The 24,471-nt window shown below is 36.6% G+C and overlaps 1 protein-coding gene and 1 long non-coding RNA gene across 2 annotated transcripts; both read right to left on the bottom strand.

Moving 5' to 3' along the window:
- Positions 1-1,906: 1,906 nt before the first annotated feature.
- On the bottom strand, positions 1,907-24,242 carry LOC131037148 (uncharacterized). Its single transcript, XM_057969193.2, has 6 exons — positions 23,687-24,242; positions 22,718-22,788; positions 19,981-20,029; positions 19,561-19,667; positions 19,326-19,402; positions 1,907-2,595 (listed from the first exon to the last, which is right to left on the bottom strand). The coding sequence occupies exons 1-6, from the start codon at positions 23,733-23,735 to the stop codon at positions 2,304-2,306; spliced, it is 645 nt and encodes a 214-aa protein (XP_057825176.1). The 5' UTR covers positions 23,736-24,242; the 3' UTR covers positions 1,907-2,303.
- Positions 6,168-19,319, bottom strand: LOC131037149 (uncharacterized). Its single transcript, XR_009104174.1, has 2 exons — positions 17,729-19,319; positions 6,168-10,356 (listed from the first exon to the last, which is right to left on the bottom strand). It is a non-coding gene; the product is annotated as an uncharacterized LOC131037149 (long non-coding RNA).
- Positions 24,243-24,471: the final 229 nt, after the last annotated feature.

The raw sequence follows: 24,471 nt of genomic DNA, 5'->3' as shown, positions 1-24,471 counted from the left end.
ATGACCCAATTAGGCCGAGGCACCAACTCAGAAGAAGCAGCCACAAACACAGCCCGGGCAGGAGAGTCATGGCCCAACGCAGAGGGAAGTTGGGATCCAATACCAATCAACGCAGTGGCAGGAACATTTGAAATGCACGAGGCGAGAGAGCCGTTGGACAGCAGGTGCGAGTGCGGGAGCGACATCTTGTTATGTTGAATGAATCAATGAATTTAGTTGTCAAATATCATTTAAATAAAAAATTATTTTCATATTAACTTACCTTCTTATATAAAAAATGACTATTATGATGTATATAATAATGCTCGTGTTATTGGAATCATTAATTAAATGCATTAGATTAAATGTGTACTTTATTTCCAACATGAATATTAAATAAAAAATTAAATGTAAATTATACTATTGTTGCTCTTTTTTTTTTAATTTAATATGTTCATTGGCTAAATTAAATAAAAAATCAAATAAACTAGATACATTAGAATTACTCCTCAACAACCTTTATTAAATATTTTTTGTCTTATTGTTAATTGTGGAACTACTTTCAAAGTCTTGCTTATAAATGATATTTAAAAGTTAGAATAAAAAGAACTTAAAAATATGTTGGAAATGTTGATAAAAAGAGCTTTACATATGATGACAAAAATTAAAATATTATATGAAAAATATTTTTTATCAAAGGTAAAAACAACCTTAAAACAATTACAGTAAAATGTGGTCTAAAAGAAGAAAAGCAAACCAGAAACAAGGAACAAAAACACTACTTTAGCTCATTCATAATACGAGCAGCTTCAAGGTAATTTTTGAATCTGGGAATCATTAAGATTGATCACCTCTTGAATAACTGTTTTCAAACCAGAAACAAGGAACGAAAAATACTACTAAAACACTAATTTAGCTTCTTCATATCTAGGAATCATGAAGATTGATCACGTCTTGAATAACTGTTTTTTCATTCCTCCATAGGAATAGGATGACTACAAGTACTCAATCCGTACAAAGCACAAGTAATTTATCTTTAATCAGATCTTTGCCAGCAAGATTAACTACTCCAATCTTCAAATTTTTAAAATTATATTGCAAATGTTAATCAAAGAGAGACAATTTTTTTTAAAAAAGCTCTTAACTATGATTAAACTTAATAATTACATTAACATTAAATTGATAAAAATGGCTAGAATTTATAAAATTTACAAATCTAAATATATAAATATTCATTATCTTTAGTTAAATATTATTTTTACTTATTAATTTAAAAAAACTTCTATGTAAATTTCATTTGTATTATTAATCATTTTAATGACAATCCTTATATTTTTTCTATTTCACGCTTAAATAAATCAAAATGATATCAAACATAATTAAAAAGTCTTTGGTCCCCAATTTTTTACATAAAAAATGAAGCTATTTATCAAATAGAACAATGAATTGAGAAAAATAAGTTAGTATTAATTTTGATTGTAAAATAAATTCCATGCTTTGCATCATATTACTAAGTTCAAACTTTTAATATTTTAAAAATATTAAAAAAAATTAAATTAATTCTAGCATCTCATTGGTTCATTTGATGTCAACTGATAAAACCCAGTGAATATTGGCAGGAACTAGTTACGGTTTTGCATCTTCTCACTAAACTACTTTATGGTTCACAACATGCCATCGAACCAACCATATTACCTTGATCTTACTAGACCTTGTCCAACATTGTACAGCATAAGAAATACACATAAGTTGAGGACCATTATTAATGGTATTGGAAGCTAGCCATGGATCAATAACATTTCAGTTGTTTAGCCACTAACCAATAAGACCAACCAATCAATATGCATAATGGATGTTCCAAGAACAATATGACATCTTACAGGAGTATACCATTTGCCAAATCCCATGACAAACCAATTCCAACACAAAAACTGAAACTGTCATTACATACATGTAAGCAAACGCTAGAAGTTGATATCTTTCAGTAGATTATAATTCTATCGCAATTAGAACATATTGCGTCAGAATTTATTTAGAATCTCATATAACTTCACTAAATTTACAAAGCTCAAATGCATTTCCTTGGCTTACAAAAGGTGCTCACTAGTAAAAGATGATGTATATTGCTCTTTGTCAGACCTCATCGCATATAATAGATTTGCTTCGATGCAAACCCAAGCTCTACTATCCAAACATATTATACATTGACAAAGAAGTTCGTTGGTGAGACCGGCATAAAATTTATGCAAATACGTATGATTGTGCACCAGATGAACCAACCCCATCATAATTGTCAACTCAAACTTCATCGTATCTCACCATATTCAATCTTCATCAGAACTCTCATAAGCCAAACCCAGCAAACCTCCACTGGCTTGTTCTTTTGGGTTCCCTTGTTGGGAAGAGTCACTTCCTTGATTATTGCCATCAGAATTGACTTTCGGGACGACAATTGTTTCTGCCGAAGAAATTCCATTTGATTTAACACATGAAAAAGCTGAAGATCCATTAGGTGCTTCTGGTGATTTACCTCCACTTGTAGTAACAGATGGATGACCAGATACTCGCTGTCTCTTGGGTTTTACCTCTAAAATGTTCTTGAGAAGCACTTGCTGCCTACAAAACAGTAGGAAAAAAAATATTATTAGAAAAAAAGAAAAACAGCAATGAAAAGCATACACTAATTAAGGACAACGGCATATCCATTATAAGGAATACTTCTGTAACAGAACAATGTCACTAAGTGGCTGTGTGACCATTCCTGTCGGAAAAGACCAAGGGCTTTGATTCATTTGGGAACAAACTTATGCACCGGACTGTTTGTAGCATAGTCAGTAGTTGAATTTACATGGACACTGATCACAAAATATAAACTAGAGAGTATCACAGAGACTGCTATAAAATTTCTTTGCTTCGTATATTTCAACCATGGATGTTAGGAAAGACACCATCCTTCTTTTACTCGATTAAATTCAAAATTGTGGAAGAGTCACCCACGTCACTTGTAAGGAACCAGATCACAGAACGATCATCCTTTTACGCTGTGCTATAAATATGCTTGACGGACTGTTATTTGCAATTAAAATACCATATACCACTAAATTTCCAGTTTTTCATTGTCGTTGTTTAGCATGAAGTTACTTCACACTTGGTACATCTACATCTTTCTAAAACTCCTGCTTGAGTGTTAATAAATCAAAAAGTATAACGATCATCCTTTTACGCTGTACTATAAATATGCTCGACAGACTGTTATTTGCAATTAAAATACCATATCCCACTAAATTTCCAGTTTTTCATTGTCATTGTTTAGCATGAAGTTGCTTCACACTTGGTACATCTACATCTTTCTAAAACTCCTGCTTGAGTGTTAATAAATCAAAAAGTATAACATGCATTTGTCAATTGACGTGGAATCCATAACATTTGCAGGCCACACTGATATATACTCAACTATGCATAGGTCATATAAAATAATAAATACAAGACAGACACTAAAATGAGGTATATATGCAAAATATGATCCAAAGAGAACAAAGCCTAAAACTAAAAAGTCTGTGAATGATAAGTTCTATAGTTAAAAATATATTTATCTAAGATCATCATAAAATGTTTTTTTATTTTTGGTTTTACAGATATCAAGGAGCCCGTCTTTAATTAATTGAATATAAGAAGAAACACGTTGGAGATTTTTGTATTATTTAGAAAATAGGAGAGTAATAAACGTAGCTAATAACTGCATAGAGATCCCACTTGATTTTTGTATCAGCAACATCGTCACACAAATATTTTTAAAACAACAAACGATATTCTATAGAAAGAGAAACCTAGAAGTGTCATATAATTCATTTCCTTGCCCTTTTCCCCTTGTAGTTCTATGCTGGTGTATCCCATGTGTACACAATATCAGGGGCAGCAGAGCATTCCAATATTTTAAAAATGGCGAACAATTTCTATAGCAAAAGAAAACTGAACTCCTCGCAAAGAACTGCAAAACAAATGTGGCCTGAGCAGATCAATTCGATGTTTGCCCATTACACCATTTCAACAAGTAGGAACCACCACATTTCTCTTGGAGATAGTGCTCAACCAAGGGCAGTGGTGCAGCATGAGCAGACCAATTAAGTTTGCCCATCACACTATGCCAGCAAGATGGATGGGCCACATTTAACCTCTCCTGTGGAAAACCATGCCACTCCATTTCTCCTGGAAGATAGCAGTCTTGCCTAGGGCACTCATCTAAATTAACTACAAACAATTTCTGGTTTTGCCTTGTAGAAATACTTGAACACAACCAGCCTAGGATGCTATGAAGCAGCTTCTCAAATCTCAATACGGTATAAGATCAAAATTGAGCAAAGCCATAGACTAAAAAACTCTATGAATGATATAAGATCTAAAGCAAAAAGAAATTTCTATCAAAAGTCTGCAATGGCTTCTAGTTTGAGCAGCCACATTTTCCAAATGCTCTTGCAGTGCATAGAATGTTTCTTTGTTTCTTGTTTTGTAGGCATCAATAAACAGAAATCAGAAATCTTAAATTAACCGAAGATGAAGAAATCTACTCAGAGATCTTAGGTTATTCACAAATAAGGAAAGCAATAGAAGTAACAATTGCAAAGGTTATATTTCATTTCCTTGCCCTCCAGACTGCACTTCTACTTCTGTGCTGGCGCATCCAATCTGTACAGAATATCAAAACCAGTAATGCATCCTAATATCATAAAAATGGGGAACAGAATATTCTATAGAAAAAGAAACTAAATGTAGGGTTAGCTCCTCGCAAAAACTGCAAATCAAAGCAGTGGTGCAACCTGAGCAGCCCAATTCAATGTTTGCCCATCACACCATGCCAACAAGTGGGATGGTATGCCACATTTAACCTCTCCCGTGGAATACCACGCCACTCCATTTCTCATGGAGGATAGCGCTCGGCCTAGGGCAATAATCATAAATTAACTGTAAACATTTTCTGATCTTGCCTTGTAAAACACTATATTGCAACCAGCTTAGGATGCTGAGAAACTGCTTCTCAAGGCTCAACATGGTATAGGTAGCATAATGCATGCAAGACAATAAAATGAGGGTAGGAGGCTAATCAATCAAAAGTGAACAAAACCTAAGATTAAGCAACTTTATGAACGATATAAAATCTAAAGCAAAATAAATAATCCTATCATAAGTCTGTGATAGCTTCTAGTTTCTTTGATTCTTGTTTGAATAATGTCAAGAACCCCAGATCTTAAATTAAATGAAAATGGCAAAACCCACTCAGAGATCTTAAGTCCTTTACAAATGAGAAAAGCAATAAAAGTAATAATTACAAAAGTTCTAATTCATTTCCTTGTGCCCTGCACCAAACTTCTAGTTCTGTGCTGGTGCATCCTATCCGTCCTAATATGATAAAACTGGGGAAAAAAACATTCTATAGAAAAGAAAACTAATGTAGAATTAACTCCTCACAAGAACTGCAAAACAAAGCAGCGGTGTGGCCTGAGCAGCCCAATTCAATGTCTGCCCATCATATCATACCAACAAGTGGTATGGTGTACCACATTTAAACTCTCCCATAGAATAACATGCCACTACATTTCTCTTAGAGGATAGCTCTCAGCCAAGGGCAATCATCATAAATTAACTTCAAAATGTTTTCTGGTCTTGCCTTGTAAAACATGCAAGTGTAACCAGCTTAGAATGCAGAGAAACAGCTTCTTAAGACTCAACATGGTATAGGTCCTATATTCAAGCAAGACACTGAGATGAGGGTAGGAGGCTAACTCCTGGCTAAAAGATCAAAAGTGAGCAAAGCCTACAACTCAGGAACTCTATGAATGATATATAATCTAAAGCAAAAAAATATCAAAATTCTGTAATGGCTTCTAGTTTAAGCTGCCACATTTTCTGAGCCGTTTGCATAGAATGTTTCTTGTTTTACAGACATTAAGAATCCCAAATCATAAATTAATTGAACATAACAAAATCCACTCAAAGAACTTAGGCTATTCACAAATGAGGAAAGCAATGAAAGTAAGAATTACAAAGGTTCTATTTCATTTCCTTACCCTCTACACTGCACTTCTAATTCAGTGCCGGTGCATCCTATATGTACAGTGTATTAGTAGCAGGCTAGCAGCAATGCATCCTAATATTATAAAACTGGCCAAAAAATTATTCAATAGATAAAGAAAACTAAATGTAGGGTTAGCTCTTCGCAAAAACTGCAAAACAAAGCAGTGGTGCGGCCTGAGCAGCCCAATTCAATGTTTGCCCATCACACCATGCCAACAAGTGGGATGGTGTGCCACATTAACCTCTCTGGTGGAATACCACGCCACTCCATATCTCTTGGAGGATAGCGCTCGGCCTAGGGCAATCATCACAAAATATTTTCTGGTGTTGCCTTGTAAAACACTTGAATGCATCAAGCTTAGGAAGCTGAGAAACAGCATCTCAAGGCTCAACCTGATATAGTTCCTATAATGCAAGAAAGACACTAAAATGAGTGTAGGAGGCTAAAAAGCAATGCATAGAATGTTTCTTGTTTTACAAACATCAAGAAATCCGAATCTAAATTTATTCAAAATGACAAAATCCACAAAGAAATCTTAAGGTCATTTACGAATGAGGAAAGCAATAAAAGTAAAGATCACAAAGGTTCTATTTCACTTCCTTACCCTCTGTACTGTGTTTTTAGTTCTGTGCTAGTGCATCCTCATATGATAAACTGGGGAACAGAGTATTCTATAGAAAAAAAAAAACTAAATGTAGGGTTAGCTCCTCGCAAGAACTGCAAGACATAGCAGTAGTGCAGCCTGAGCAACCCAATTCAATATTTGCCCATCACACCATAACAACAAGTGGGATAGTGTGCCACATTTAACCTCTCCCGTGGAATACCACGCCACTCCATTTCTCTTGGAGGATAGCGCTCGGCCTAGGGCAATCATCATAAATTAACTGTAAACATTTTCTAGTTTTGGCTTCTTAAAAACTCAAAAACAACCAGTTTATCCTAAGCTTTCCATATAATTAATACAAAAATAAATCTACTTAAAAATAGTAATTTAAATCTAATGCTAATTCAATATGCCAATCACATAACTAGTTCATAAGATGACCAGCCTAACACACTCTATCTAATAAACTGTTCATACTTCAAAGGAGAAAAAACTTGACAAATAATTTTATAAACCGGCAACTAGTTCAAATTTTATATTCCAGTCTAAGTTGGGGACATGAATTGCTAAGGGATGCAGACCTATACTGAGGACCTTTTCAGGCAGCTTGTTTACTTTTTCACTAACAATGTACTAAACAACAAATCAAAGTCTATTAATATTCAGAAGAACTACAAGTCTATTGGCTAAACAGCCTCACAACATGCTACAAAGTGATGAAGATTCAAATGATTAATATTAGTCCTATTTGGACCAGCTAATCTTTGCAACTTCTCTTTATTCACAAACTTCATCATATCACTTCAGTTCTCAACAACTTCAAGAATCTGAATATCCTTGTATGAAAAGGTTTGGCCCAGCTACACCTATATTGTTCCTCCACCTTGATTCTTCTTTCTGATATGCCTTGAATATTCTTGTCTCCCCTCATAAGATTCCACGGCTCCCCTTTAAACTTAATATTTTTTTACCCCTGTCGGCTGATTTATTTCTTTATGTTTCAGTCACTGCCATATTGTCATAATGCACTAATACTAAAAAAGTTTAACTGCCGCTGACAGTTTTATGCAGAAAATGCCAACCCAACTGGGTTAGTAACTGCTCATAAAATAAAACAACATGACTTTAAAAATTGCATCAATGAAAAAGTAACCACCAAGGACATAACTGTTTATTAACTACCGCCAAGAATAAAAAAGATTACATCCAGCAATGAATATTAATTATACAGTTCTTAAAGAAAAGAGGGTATGTGGACCCCATGACATATCTACCAAGAGGTCAAGAATCTTAACTATTCAGAAAGGGCCATAGAGTGCATGGGCCCCAGAAGCATATTCAAATCAGCAGTTAGGCTAAAAGAAATGCACAGCATCAGAATAATTTTGAACCTTCAGCTTCAGGCACTAAGTACAAGGCATGTGCTGGTAGTATGATGCAAGAAGACATGCTCAGAGCGATTTGTTAAATTCTTTTAGGTGGCACTTCAGAATGTAGGCCCCAGGAACTTCTCTACAGAGAATATAGAAAGTAAACATTTGTAAAATCTGTTAATGCCTAAGAATATGAATGAGACCAAGTAGGAGAATACACTCACACAGACATGAACAAGAAATGCAACACACAAAATTAGAACAAGAAATGCAACACACAAAATTAGAACAAGAAATCAAAATTGACAGATAAATTGATAATTTTGGGGGGCTTGCAAGATCACTAGAGCCCTAGATGCTCCTGCATCACTAAAGATCCAGAAAACGTTACAATATCTTAAAATACCACCATGAGAACTGGGTTTATTTTGATTGAGATCCAAAAGGAAGAACTTCAAAATTAAGTCTAATTTAACAGCTCACAATGTCCAGTATGTTAGCTTTAAGGCTTTAAGCAATTGGATCTTCAAAATTCAAAACTTAGCCTTATTAAGCCTAACACAAAGCTATTTAATATCTAGGTTTAGCATAACCTATTACATACAAAAAGAATAAACTGGTTTCAATAACTTTTTAGATCTGGGAGAAGCTTGGATGGAAAAAACTTAGCAAAAGCAACAAAAACCTAAGTTACTAGGTACACCCCTATGGAGTCCCTATCCCATACGGAACAGGTGCAGGTACAGGTCCTACAACAAGTGTGTCCTTGGTTTGTCCAAGCACCATGGGTTCACTCAACTTCGCTGTGGGTCCTGTGAAAGGAGTATTCTGGGTTCACCCAAGGTGCCTAGGTGAGACTCTAGGCAAACCCAAGGGCCATCCAAACAAAAAAAAAAAAAAAATTTAGATAGTATCGGGCATTGATAGTTCGAGCTTTTGGCACAACGGAAAATGATTCCAACAATTGGTATAAAAGCCTCGAGTTACAAGTTCAAGTCTCCCTTCAATGGGTGCTGAAGGGGAGATTGTTGACTTGGTGGTCAGCACCTCCTTAGGGACTCATGACATGGCTTAAACACCTCCCATGGGTCGGGTTAAATCTGGTGTTTGTATCGGGCGTTGGGAAAATGATTCCAACAAGTGGTATCAAAGCCTTGGGTCACAGGTTCGAGTCTCCCTTCAGTGGGTGCTGAAGGCTCAGTTGGTGCTGAAGGGCACATTGTTGACTTGGTGGTCAACACCTCCTTGGGGACTCGTGACATGGCTTAACTGCCTCCCATGGGTCGGGTTAAATCTGGTGTTTGTATCGGGCATCAATAGTTTGAGCTTTTGGCTCAACAGCAAAAGACTCCAACATCCCAACCCCCACTAGTCATTAGGATTTTTTGTCACATAAGAAACTTGATTACAATAAGAGATCTAGGAGTGGAGACGAAAACTAACAACTTAGACAATTATTTTTGTGACTACCATAATGTCATTGATCAATGATAAAGAATCATACTATCAAAGATTCACATATCATTATTATTATAAAATATAAATATATAATGTGTTATATCAAATGTATTTGCAATTTTGTATGCTTTTTAATTTTTTTATATATTAATATATAATATAATATTAAATGTATTTGCAATTCTGTATATGTTTTAAATTTTTTTGCACATATACATATAACAGCCATACCAAACCATAGTGTACCCAAGGAAAAAATTACCATACCAGAACTGGCAACTTAAACAAAAACTTTTTGAAGTGTCATGTCCCCTCTCTTGCACCGCTGTAGCTCAGTAATCAGCTCGCTGAGTGTAAGTTTTCCTCCAACACTTAGTCGATTTTTCATTTTAGTGAATAAAGAGGAGGTTGTTTTCAATAAGGTGGTGGGGTCCATGTTCACTTAAGTGACTCTTGATGTTCAGTCATGAGGATGGGGCCATTGCAATTCATTATCCAAACATTTTCTTTAGATTCCTTTATCCTTTATGGAGGGGGCGCTAAATACATAATTGATGAATACTTTTAAGGGAAAAGTATTATCACTGGAATTAATTAAGAAAGCCGCCTGATTTATAGGAATTAGGGTGGGCGTGGATTTTAAGTTTGATTGTCTTCTTAAGGTTGGAGAAGAGTTAAGGCGGGGATATTATTGATGATTCTGATTTTTATTATTTCTCTTTGCCTGCCCTAGGACGAAAAACCCCATGATAACCAGCTTGGACGGCCACCCAAGGTCTGCATGTTAGTGTAACTGCGTGGGATCAGCATCCAGCATCCGTTGAGGATCACAGTAGTTTAATCAGCCATGAAGTTAAGGATTTAGGGACCTGTTGACGTGTATTTTGTACACCATCATACACAGAATAAAATACCAATAGGCATCTTATCCTCTCTTGAGAAAATAGTCTCTAACTGCTGAAGATTCGCGTAAAGGATCAGTTAGGTAGACTCCAAGGTTCTTTTAGTAGGGTCTCTACGTGTCGACAAGCTTCCAGCGGTATGATGTGATTTGCTGTTTCCTCCAAGGGGCCTTACGTTTTCCGAAAGTTCAAGATTTGCTAAACTAAGGAAACTATTCAAAAAATAACAAAAGGAGTAGGGTTTGAAAGAGGTCTAATCTAGTCTAACCCTATGAATGACTTAGTATGGACAAGACTTGGCGAGATTCAACCAACTTCAATTTTGCCATAAGATAACAACTCAATTGAAATTAGTGCGATCTTCTAAGGTAATAAAATGATATTCAATGCATCAAAGATCATGGACACTACCACGAAGGTACATATCCAAGATACAATAATGATTGAAGATTAAGGGATTCAAGGTATTCTCCAGTCGACCACGCAAGGCGTTCCTACAATCAGCAAGAAGCTAGTGGTTTGGATTACGAATCCTACCAAAGATCAAGTCTCACACAATGTCCTTCAAACTAACAAGCTACTTTGATTGAGCACAATTCAAGTAAATCAAACAACCATGAAGATAACTCAAGAAATTTGCAACAAAACACCATAACTTCAATATTTCATTGATTTCCAAATCATCATGTACAACAATTGCTTGAATTCCTCTCTTCAAAACTCAATCTTGCTACAAAATAAAATTGCTTCTAGCTCTAATATCTCTTACATCAACTATTGACTATTACACTATTAACTACTGAAATGAAAAATGAGGGTATAAATAGCATCCTCAATTACAATGAAAGGTCCAGTTTGAAAGTAGATCAACAGACAAGATCATGACACCTAAACCCTAATTAGGGTTTGTTACAAATGGCCTCCTTTTTACTGAACAATATTAAATGCATAGCCAAATATTAAATTTTGGCACAAAAACCTAGGAGACATAAACCAATGAGAAATAAGATGTCATGTCATCTGTAACAACCTTTCATCTAGAATCTTATTCCCTTTCCAATTCTCTTTCTTAGCATATGCAATGAATCTTGAAACGATTCCTTCGATTTCTGCAATTGGAATCTCGGGAAGATTCTTCATACTCTCTTCTAAGTGGATGACCTGATCGAATGCATCTAGAAGAGCTGCGTCCCATGAAGGTTCAAGTTCCTTCGTCTTTTCAATCAGGAGCATGGTGGCAAACATCTGATCATACTGCTCATCTGTAACATTCGCGTCCTTGCAAAAGATGATCTTGATTCTATCCTCTAGTTCCTGCATATCCACATCTGTCTCAACCTCGATCCTTCTGCCAAGAATGGTACGAAGTACCTCAAATACTCTGTCCTGGATCGGATTGATCACCTCCTCAACTTGGCTACATCTAGTACTGATGTCTTCAAAGAAAACATTCTTCATATGGAGTAAGGTTGACCAATGGAACAAACTGTGAGATTCTCCCTCCAAGATCTTCTCCTGCGCTAAAATCTTCCTTGAAGTATGTCTAATAACTTTCAAGACAGGAATGATAACATCCTTGGTATGGGCGAATGCAGCTACTGTTATCATCAAATTGTGGATCATCTCAAAAACCTGGATAGCTTGATGAATAATCTTCATCATCCTTGTTACAAACTCTATAGCCACTGTATGAGATCTATCCATCCAATTACTTGTACGTTGGACCATGTTCCTGAATCTTTCTGCTTCATTGATTGATTGAAGCAGCAATGCTTGTACTGGTGATCTAACTGGATCCTGACGTCCCAAAGGTTCATTGATGTGACTGAAATATGTCCTCCATGCACCGACCTCTCGCTCAAGCTTCCTATTCTTCTCCATTTCTTCTCTAAGCTTGTCTTTCAATGCTTCAAATGAATCGGTAGCATCATCTAAAGTCTATTCTGCAGTAGATGGTCCTAACTCAAAAGTCTGTATATCATATTCTTCTGCTAGGATCTCACCTTCATATTTGTCTGCTGTCGGTGTAGCTATCTGCAATTTCCTGGATCCAGTCTCATCTCGAATCATCTTGGACATCTTGGTAGCCTTCTTCTTTTCTGTTACTTCATGTGAGCGTCCAACAAGGCTCTCTAAATCAATTGCATTGTCCTCGTCCTCTACTACGATCACCTTAGTTAATCTTTCCTTCAACCAATCTGGGATAATCGATCTTGTTTCTTGAACTTGAATCTCTTTATGCATTATTTCTTCCTGTCTGGGAGGAGATGATATTTCATTGTCTTCTTTGTCTTCATCTAACTCATAGTCTTGGAGAGATCCATCTGGTGAACCATGTTGTGCCTGTCCTTCTTCCTGCCTGTCATTCTGTACCATAGACTCCATGGATTCTTCCATTTGAATTGTTCTCTTCTCTGGTCTAGAAGAAGTACCGGATGATCGATCTCTGTTAGCCTCTTGTTTCTTCTTGGAAGATTCTCTCTTTCCAGGTCTCTCTTTCCTCTTCGAACCTCTTGGATGGAGATTGCCCTCACTGGCACATCAAAGATTTCCTTCACCTGAATTTCTAGGATTAGGATTGCCTTCACTCACACTAGCTCCACCTTCGGCAGGTTTTTCTTCCAAAGTGAAAGTCATGGCTATGCCTTGTTCTCTCAACTTCTGATGTTGTATGTCAACCCATCTGCGAGTACAAGACAAGATTGGTGCTATCAAAGTATCTAAATCCACGACCTCGGGCTCATTCCAATCTAACCTTATTGTTTTGCTTTCTCGATCATAGGAAGACTGAATATGTCTGCCACTGTCCTGAGCTTGGTCGGCCACTCTATAAATCTTGCATTTCCTGATGAAATCCAAAGGTAATCTAGAATGCATTTTTCGTTTCACTTCAAGATCATCTAAGAGATTCATCATAAAATCTTCAATCTGATACTCATGTCTAAACTTCCTGCCGACTGTTTCCTCTAAATGTCCACGTGGATCAAAGCTTTCTCTCAAAGCAAAAGATGAGAAAGAATACAAGGCTAACTCCTTCTCTGCATCATCCATAGCTAAAGCATTAGGACATACCTCAACTGAATTACCCAAAATGATAGGTACTGGAACTCCATTTTGATGTCTGTGTTTGAATGCCTTCACATATGCTGCCAGCTGTCTTGTTACTTCAAGTAACACAATTCTGTCTGTCGGATATCTCGGCAACATGTATGGTGGTAAAGGACATCCATGCACTCTAATATAAGTGAACTTGGGAAACTGAATGAACCAAGCACCGTATCTCTTTATGAATTCCTGGGCATCCTGAGATAACCTGTTGTGAATTCCACCTTGCAACGTCCTTGTGATGTTCATCGTGAAAGTATCATTAACCAACTTATAGTTGCTCCCTGGCGGATGATGCAAGTAGGCATAGGAATCACAAGCTCTAACCTCGCCGGGTCCTCTTCCAATCACTCCTCTGTGAGGTAGTCCTGCGTACTCAACACTCCTGATCAAGGCATAGATGACGTATGAACTCATGTGGAAGGACTTAGTAGCCTTGAGTCTCCTCAACTATACGTCCAAGCAATGGCTAATCATCCTAGCCCAGTGTATCGTACCTTTTCCCTGAACGATCACCTGGATGAAGTAAAACATCCACTTCTCAAAATAGAAGGCATGAGGGGCTCCTGTAACTCGGTTGAGCATGGTAATCAAATCTCTGTACTCCTCTTGGAAATCAATCCTGTGTGGTGTGTTCGGGACCTTGCTCAGACGGGGACGGCTCTTAAGTAGCCAGTTCTTATTGATAATGCTTAGACAAGCATCTGGATCATCTTCGTACATTGATCTGGCTCCTTCTATGCTCTTGTATATCATGTCCCTGTGCTCTGGAAGATGGAAAGCTTCACTTATAGCTTCCTCTGAAAGGTACGCCAAAGTGTTTCCCTCTTTGGACACGATCGTTCTGGACTGTGGATCATAGTGACGAGCACATTCGATCATCAACTCATGGCACTGAACAGCTGGAGGAAAGCCGGCCGCCTTAATGATGCCACTCTCTATTATTCTCCGGGCGACAGGTGATGGCTTGCCAATGTAAGGGATCTCTCGAAACTTCTTCGTGCTGAAGTTACCCAAGTTTGTATCTCCAATGTTGCTCCACTTCGACACGATCTTGGTCTCCATTTCTTCGGTCTTCTGATCTTCTTTCATGAGAGCTGAGCGACTAGTGGATGCTCCCGCCTTCGGGGTTGCCATACCTACACAACATTTCATAATGAGAACTAGATTTTGCAATAAATAACATAGATTAGAGGATAAATTTTAGGAAACTTCATGATAAGTCTTTGAGTTATCATTTCCTAAAATAAAACGATTGAGCTAGGAATTCAAAATTCAAAATTCAAAATTTAAAATATGACGATGAATAAATAAAACAATAAAATCAAATCGCCATACCTCAATAGAGAGCTAACTCTAGAATGCAAAAAGAACTAAATTCGCCTAGGCAAAATTGAGGTATAGATGGTCTTCAATGTGATCTCCTCAAGATAGTAATTTCGCCACCTTTTGTGTCCTTGACGTGATCTTCAGAATTCGTCTTGGCAAATTCGCTCAATATAGATTCGCACCACCTTGGAAGTTACTAGCGCCACCTTGGATTGATAGTTCGCACCACCTTTGATTAATAAACTCCAAATCGCACTTTCAAACACAATTCGCACTTCCTTGGATACAAATTCGCACTTCTCCCTTTGATCGCATATGAGATAGGTAAAATGATGATGTGAAAATGAAGATTTCACTTCTCCCTTTATAGTGCTCACCTCACCATTCACCCCCAAGGCCGACTTTTATAAAAAATATGGCAATTAAAACGATTTTTTAATAAAATAACAAGGCCGACTTACTTAACCAAGCGCTCCATTCGATTTTTAATTGATTTAATAATCAATTATTAAATGCCATCGTTTTTAATTAATAAACTTCGATTTTTTTACAAGGCAAAAAATAATTAATTAATACCAAGCGCAATATTTAAATGCCATTAAAAATATCGATTTTGCTAGCATTTAAATAAATTCAAAAATGTTTATTTGAGCGCCAAAATATTTTGAAAATGAAGTACACGTACCTCATCGCCTTGGTCCCTTGGAGAGGGACAGGAGCGATCCATCATGTTGGTCTTGATTTTTGCATTTTTGACGTTCAACCTCTGCATTTCTACGTTCAAATCATCATTTTTGTCGGGTCCTTCAAGTTTGATTGACTTGCATGTGTGAAGGGATGCCCTTGGATGTAATATCGCCCTGGTCCCTTGGAGAGGGACAGGAGCGATCCTAATGTTTTCTCTTGAAATTCTCCATTTTGACATCAACTTTTCCTTGTATGGTGAAAAAATAACTTTGCTTGTTCATTCCATGCTCGTCCCACTTGCTTTTCACAAGACGTTTTGATGTTTAAAGGATCATCGCCCTTGTCCCTTGGAGAGGGACAGGAGCGATCCTTGTCTTTTCTCCGTTTTACGCTCAAATCGGTGATATTGAACGTCCATTTCCTTTTGCATCGCCTTCCAAACGGTGTTTAAAACCATGTGCGACTTTATCTCAACGTGATCTTCAAAGGATATCATGTGTTTTGGCAAATATCGCCTTGGTCCCTTGGAGAGGGACAGGAGCGATCTCCATGTCCTGGCTCAAATTCGTAAACATTTAACCTTTGTTCTTCGTTTATTGCCTTCCAAATAACGTCCTTTACCTCGTCTATCTTTGCATTGTCTTGATTTTGAAGGAGCATGAGTGTTTTTAATGAAATCGCTTTGGTCCTTGTCCAAAGGACAGGAGCGATATAGACTCCTTAGCTTGATTGATAACATTTGGACGTTCCAAACTTTGATATATCACTTTCAAAAGACGCCTTGAACCTTGTATGACCTTGTGAAGTCTTGACTTAACGTGATTTTTGCATGAATCGGCCAATGCATTCAATATCGCTCTGGTCCCTTCCTGAGGGACAGGAGCGAAGTTCAATATTTTGAGCTTGTTCTTGTTTTGATCAATTTGCAATTATCTTCAACGCGTGAAATAAAGTCCCTTGATTCCCCTTGGTCGCTTGAAACTTGCTTAACTTTTGAAATCTATGCCTTTATGCAACTTTCGCTCTGGTCCCTTCCTGAGGGACAGGAGCGAACTGGGAGTCTTAGTGCAAATTCCCTCTACGTGGCGACCTCTGTAACCTTGTGCTTGATCGAAATGTCTTGAAACGCCTTTGCCACCTTGTTCCTCGTCTTGGAATGTCTTAAACTTGAATAAGAAGCAATATAACCATCATATCGCCCTGGTCCCTTGGAGAGGGACAGGAGCGATCTTACTCTTGTGGGCTTCACTTCACTTTATCGCCTTCAAAGTTTATATTCAACGGATTCGCAATGTTCCATTCCATTCATCCATGCCTTGAGATCGATTGAAACTTGGCAAGAAAATCATCTGTAACAAAAATCGCTCTGGTCCCTTCCTGAGGGACAGGAGCGAACTAGGCATTTTGGGACCCTTGTTGACGTTTCAAAATCTTCAATTTGTATTCAATGAATTCATTTCACCGTCTTCCTTGCCCTCAAACATAAACTTGACTTGATCTTCGCCTGAATCTCGCCCTATGAAGAACATCGCTCTGGTCCCTTGGAGAGGGACGGGAGCTACAAAGTACTTCGCCCTGGTCCCTTCCTGAGGGACAGGAGCGATCCTTTTCCTGGAGGTATTTCTGTGTTTGTGAAAATATTCAATTTATATTCAATGGAAAGATCACGCCTTTCTTCATCATTTCCAACTCGAAATTCATCTTGACCCTGCAGGAATAGTAAGATATTTGAAAACGAGCTCCTGTCCTTCACTGAGGGACAGGAGCGATTTTGCTCCTACAGGCCAAAATAACATGATTTTATACATTTTACCACTTCACAAGGCGAAAACAAATCATTTTCAATGCCCAGGATCAAAAATCAAAAAAGTCAAAATTTGGTCAAAATTAGTCAATTGGACAAAAATTCACATTTCACCTTCAACACTTAGACAAATTTAAGCTCTGCATTCAAAATTCCAATTGAAAATAGACCATTTTGGCGAAATCATTGCATTCAAAATTTGCATTCAACGAAAGGAAGCTCAAAAGCTCTCAAAACTGACTGGATTCTGGCTTGAAAAGACGTTAATTAAAACCCTAAGGCTAGACCCTAAATCCAGACAACTGACAGACTAACAAAAAACCTAAAAGCGAAACGAAAAGCGAGCGAAAAACGAGCAAAAAGAGGGGGTCCCCATTTGCAATGGGGCGATGTGTGAAATGGTCACAACAGGACCACAACTCATTCCAGACTTCTAGAAGTCACCGAGTTCTCAAAGTTTCATGAAGATTTCAGGGATACAAACAGCTATCCGCGGACGCTAAGTTTTGTGAGTGCTTTGGAGAATATGTAATAAGGTAGAACATGTCTTCAGACAGTAAATTTCTTAATGGTTCTGTTTATTTCATTTCCAGTTTATTTCCAGAAATCTGAAAATCAATAAAAATGTATTTGCTGCATCTAGCGTAGAGTTTATGTTTGTTTCTGCTTGTCAAAGGATATTTCATAAAGTATGGACTTGGCGAAGATTTACTAAACAATTTAAGAAAGCCCAAAGAGTAGGGGAGAAGATTGGAGGAATTTTGACCAAAAAACCTAAACACAAATAGTTTGAAAAAACATGGACAAAAGGCTTCACAAGAAGAGATTCTGCAGTTTTTAGATAACAGTTTAAACCAGATTGGACCCATAAATTGAACAGACCAGAAAATAACAGCAGAAACAAAATCTAAGCAACATAACCAAAGAACAAAAACCAGGATCTTAATGCACACACAAAACTTGAACTGAACAATAAAACAGGAAATCAAATCACTCAAATAAGAAAAAAAAAAGTTTGAGGATGCCCCAAAGAGACATTGCTTATTTGGTCGTGATGAGACAACCTCACAAGTGCAACACTTCTGTTATCCCATTTCATTTTATCATCCTTTGCCTTACATCTACTTCTGTGTTTTGATTAATCCCACATAGTGAATCAGCAATGGCAGGGTACACAGATTTTAAAACTAGAAAAAGGATGTAGAGCAGCTCCTCACAAGCACTGCACAACAAAGCAATGGTGTGTCCTGAATAGCTCAATTCAATGTTTGCCCATCACATCATGCCATCAAAGGGCACAATGTGCCACTTTTAACCTCTCCCGTGGAATACCACGCCACTTCATTTCTCTTGGAAGATAGCGCTCGGCCTAGAGCAATAATCATAGATTAACTACACATGCAGATATACACATTCTCTTGTTTTGTATTGTAAATCAACTTAACTTGAGATAACTATCACAGAGTGCTGACAAACAGCTTCTTACACCATGCCAGTGACAGATTTAGCAAAAGAAACTAAACATGGCATGTGTGAAACCCAACAGAGCTGACTGTCATACTAGCAAATCATGCATTGCAAATGACAGATATGACAGTTTTTTCTTGAAAGTTTAGGAGCCAGTGAAAAAGGAACTCAAAATATACTACAGGTAGTATTACTGAGATTTTAATACAATCTTCAGAAGATTGAACATTGAGGTTACTGTTACAAGCATGAAATAATCTTGACATTGTTAATGTTTAGGGGAATAGATACATTTGGTTTGCAGTTCTTTGTTGCTCAGGACAATGGACCATTTGATTTCTATTTGTAAAGTGCATTACCGTACTGCCCACTTCTTTTGTTAGTAAACCATTGCAACATTTTTTTATTAACAACCTAATGCACACTATGGTCTGGCTTATTTTCTAATCCTTTGCCAATCCTATCCAGAATAACAGACTGGGCAGCAAAATACTAATGGGTAATTAGTTTAAATAAAACATTATTGAGGGGAGGAACAACATACCTAATCCCACTCTTAGGCTTTGGTTCAACACGAAGCGGTTGTATTGATGGTGAAGAATCGGCTAAGCTTGCAGCTCTGTGAAAAGAAAGTCAAGAAAATACTAGTCCAAAATAAACAGGAACTTCTAACTACGTAAAAATGTTTCCACAGGAATGGCAAACACGCAATTCACTGTTAAAAAATTTCAATTAATATAATATTGAAAACCAAAAAAAAAAGTTCAAGCAAAGGATATCTTAAAGGCTGCAAATGCCCGTTTCTCAGTCCTTCTACGGAGCCGTTCAGCATCCTCCTCAGCTTCCATTTGCTCTTTTAGATAAAGCAGATCATCACTGTCTAATGCTGCAGTACTCTCAACCAGCAATAATTTTGTCAAATCAAATGACCAAAACCCACAATACACTAAGAAAATCATGATTCGACTCTAATTAAAACGAGAGCCGACACTCCAATTAATACAAAATACATAGGAATTGTTAGAAAGACATTTAAAATAATAATGTCAACACATAACACCATGTTTTATATCCCACACATACAAATTTAAAATTAAACGAGCTACATGTATAGAAAAAGTTGAGCTTACTGTCAAATATCATATGCGTAATACCAACATAAAATCAAAGATACATAAGCACAAAGATGAATGAAATACCGCCTCGTCCATGCAAATATCCCCCACGTTCACCAGCAACTTCTTGCATCTGTTCTTTTCAAAGTGTATAAGGTGAGGTGCCAAGAACCCTGTCAGGGCAAGTTATCAGAAACATGTACTCTATAGATGAAAAAACCATTGAATTAATTTACCTTAAAAGCATAAACTTGTAAGGTCCTAAATCCAACACATAAATCTGTAACAAGGCAAGTTATTTTAAGACTGTTATTTTGATAAGAGATTCACAAGATATGCTGAACAACCATAAGAAGTACTCCTTTCTAACTTCACTCATTTCCAGAATATACAGATAACAAATAAATTACTACATTCTGACGATAGTTTTTTCACTGAATTTTTCTGCTTGATGAGACTGCTCATTGCCTGATATAATGTGTTATATAATATATCTAAGAGTGCTATAATGCTAACATTTCTGAATGCTTTATTTCAGCAAGGCCTGACCTACAACTAAGTAGATTACAATCTACCTTAAGAAAGCTCTCACTATTTAAGGATATTATATTATTATATTTAAGAGATACTGTGTGCTTAAGTTATGAACCCACACACTAGTCATTAGTTCCAAGTAGGCATGATTTGAGTTTAAAAACTGCTGCTAGGTACTTCCCAGGGCTTTTGTTGAGAAGATGTCTGATAGTTACACTTGAATGAATGTTAGAGATCCTTCTTACCACTTCTCTTGCATTTTGTTTCTGTTCTTTGCATTATCAATTAACTCTTCAATTATCATTACATGCATGGATTAAGACATGTCCTTTTCCTTCAACAAAACATGGGTGCAGCCATCAATCATATTCAATGCAAAGGTTGTCCATGTTCAAAGTCTAAATTCAGTATTTAATTCTTACTCATCCTGAAGCACTCTGGCATTGCCCAACTAAACAAAGAGGTTTGATGATACTAATTACGATAATAACAAAATAAAAAAGGAATAAAAACGAATATCTGTAAGAAATTAAGAAAGAGAAGTGTTTCTCCAAGTTTCTAGGACAAAAATGTGGGAACATGGAGATTCCGTTTCAGGGATGACTATTAAACTATCTTAGACAGACTAAATATAGCTTAATTTTGAAAATGTAAAAACAATTACTGAATTTGTAATGCAATAACAATCCTCCCCCTTTCATCTTTTTAGAGGTGTTCAGCAATATTTTCTTTTAGAAGTTTATTTATGCACCAAATGAAACAGCTCACTATTAGAAAAGTGAGGATGAAGGTTACCTAGTCCTTGGGACATCAAGAAAATCACCAAAATGCCTAGGGATGCTTCCCCACGGAATGTGGAAAAAGTAATTGAACTCGTTCAACAAAATCTCAACATTGAAGTAATTTTTATAGCTTATCAATCTAACTTGTAACTCCTGAATCTCAATCTCAAGAGCTGCACCATATTTCTCAGCTACTCATTTTTCAACAATTTATACAAGTAACAACAATATCCATTTTTTTATATGCAATTGTTACAATCATCTATGATGCAAATGGGAAAATATTTACGGCTTGTCAATCTAACTCATAACTCCTGATTCTCAATCTCAAGAGGTGCACCATAATTCTCAAATACTCATCTTTCATTTGAAATTGCTGATTTATTTTATGAAACTCTTGAAGCCCATGTATCTTCAAAAATTTGTTCACGGTTGGGCTATGCGAATCACCAAATAGCTTGCAAGTCAATCATCACATATGGCACCAAATACACAGATCTGTAATCCATTACCAATAGCCCTTACAACATGAGGAATAACCTGCTGTGATACCATCTGATTGGCTTGGATATTCAAATGCACAATTCACCAAAAACATGGATTTAATTTTCCTTGCATACTACTCTCAAGTTCTATCCATTGAAACAACAATCTAAGGCTGCAATTGATCCTTCATACAGTTCTATTGCTGCCATTTACATAATGTTTTCATTGCAGTTTTGCAAATACTAGCATACACCTATATCAAATATATTATCACATTGCATACCCTCCTATGCAACTACAAACATTTGACTCTTTTCTATTCCACAAGACCAATTGTACAACAATGTAGTCGGATTATTTAATGCAAGTGAAATTCAATTACGCTTCAATATGCAATTATGCGCAAGTAGTGTGCTTGTGTAATCAGCCAATCATGTCATTCTTATACTTGATTGAGTGCACGAACAAGTGAGGTACTTGCATGGAATAGAACTGAGCAAGCAAATAAATCAAAACACACATAGGAACAAACAAAACTCAAGAAGTTACTCGGAAGAAACCCAATATGAGAAAACTTTAAAATCATGACGCGTGAAACTATGCTTTCTCATTTGCACTTTCACACCAAGCAAAATATAACATAAAATATAAGTAGTTTGACCCAGCTTAAAAAAAGGGACATAGAAAACAATAGATTCAAAAATTTGTAGGACAGGCTACTAAATTAAGGTAAAGCTCCAACAGAAATCACATGGCACAGATTGCAAGAACTATTATATTAATGAATGTAATAATTGCACTCCATAGGATCACATCCCCTCATTTCCAATGCTTTGAATAACAAGGAAAGAAATTATCCATGTCTACTAGTTAAAAATTTATAATCTCTCGCAAAAACAATATTTGTTCTCAAAAGTTTGTTCATATCTTCATAAGTATGAACTCTAATGCACACTTTAATACAATTTTGTAGAAAGAAGCAAAAACCAGCGCAAATCCAGCAGGGCCGGTTCACTAACCTTTGCCACCATCCTCTGAAATGCAACATCTTCGTCATCAACTTTATCTTTACCCTTCCCCCATTTCTTATCTGCCACCAAAGACATAAACATGAAGCCTTTAAAAAAGGTAATTCTTTACAACTTGTCTCCAATAATTGTTAGCACAAGACTACATTAACCTTCCTCCATTTCTCATCTGTCACCACAAATATAAGCATAAAGCCTTAAAAAATGTAATTTAATAAAACTTGTCTCCAATATTGTTAGCACAAGAGTACGTTTCCCCTCCCCCATTTCTTATCTGTTACCAAAAATATAAACATAAAGCCTAGAAGAAGTGCATTTTTTTATAAAACTTGTCTGCAATTATTGTTAGCGTAAAAATAATGTCCTAGGTTAAAATTTACTAGGCGATGACATCGAATATGTAGACATCTTAAATGACAGTTGAAAGAATTAGCATCCCCTCGCAAACATTAAATCATTACAAACTTCGTACGTCCACAGTAAATTCTCAATAATTCATTTATTTGACTAAATAACCATATTAAATTCGCTAACCCTAATTAGCACAGAAGGGAAAAGCCACAATTTATGATGTTCATATGTAACCCCTCGAATGCAAACAAATTAATCCACTAAGCTTGAACTATAAAGAAAAGCGAAGTTGCATTTTATGCAGTTCCGCTGTAAACTCTCAAAAACTAAATTGATTTCAGTAACTGCGATAGATATACAAAAGAATGAAAAAATAAATTAAAAAATACGCCCTAAAACCGCTGAAAACGTTATACACACATCTGAACGTTTTCCATATCCTGACAAATCATTACCACCCAGTGATAAAATTTCAAATTTAAAAATCTGCAGAAATTTTGTTTTCATGCGTAGACCTAGAATACATTTTATTCTCCTGCATTTTTTTCCAAATGTAAACCTAGTAGTACATATTTCATTTAATACAAAGCAAAGGCCTTATTTTCATACCTTTGGGGTCGCTGAGATTTGTATACTCTCTAACCTCCCTGCCAGCCATCTTCTCTCCTGCGAATAAACGCCACAAACCCTAACTTATTTCAAAGCTTTTCTCTCCTGCAAATGGAACCTAAGACTTGGGCTTAATAAAATTTTACGCCTTTCTAGACTGCTCTTCCACTCACTCTCACTCTCTCTCTCTCTCTCTCTCTCTCTCTCTCTCTCTACGTAACACCTGGCAGAAAACGGGGCGAGGTGGGAGGAAGACTTGGGAAGACAGGCAGAAAACGAGGCGAGGAAGACAGAAAGAAGGGATGAGGAAAAGTATCAAGGGTCTGGAGTAACGAGCTATATATAACACTCGCCTGCGCGGGACTGTTCTCGAACGGAACCACGAAATGAAGATTTTACTACTGAGGTTATGGATATATAATACCAGATTTGACGCTTTCGGGTTCGCTATCTTAAGAGGAATTTCTGTATGTAATGGGGAAATACACATACCTCATGCCGTTTGTTAGTTCTGTACCTACCTTGATGGGATGGCTCAATACTATAATACTAATGATATATGGCTAAGCTGGGTTCTCATGTGGCTGCTAAGTTTATTTTTGCAAGTAGCCACTGTTCAATATTTATAGGAGCAATTTATATAGTTGGTGGCTCATGGATATTTAATTTTACTGCTTATTTTTTAAGCAATTATCTTAAATTTTAGTTTTAGATGAAAAAATGTATGTAATAATTTTGAAGTAAATTTAGGAAAAAATATTGAAGGCAAATAAAAAGAAGGGAAA

Source organism: Cryptomeria japonica, chromosome 7 (assembly GCF_030272615.1).
Source record: "Cryptomeria japonica chromosome 7, Sugi_1.0, whole genome shotgun sequence".
NCBI classification, from domain to species: domain Eukaryota; kingdom Viridiplantae; phylum Streptophyta; class Pinopsida; order Cupressales; family Cupressaceae; genus Cryptomeria; species Cryptomeria japonica.
This window is presented reverse-complemented; position numbering and strand designations above follow the sequence as displayed.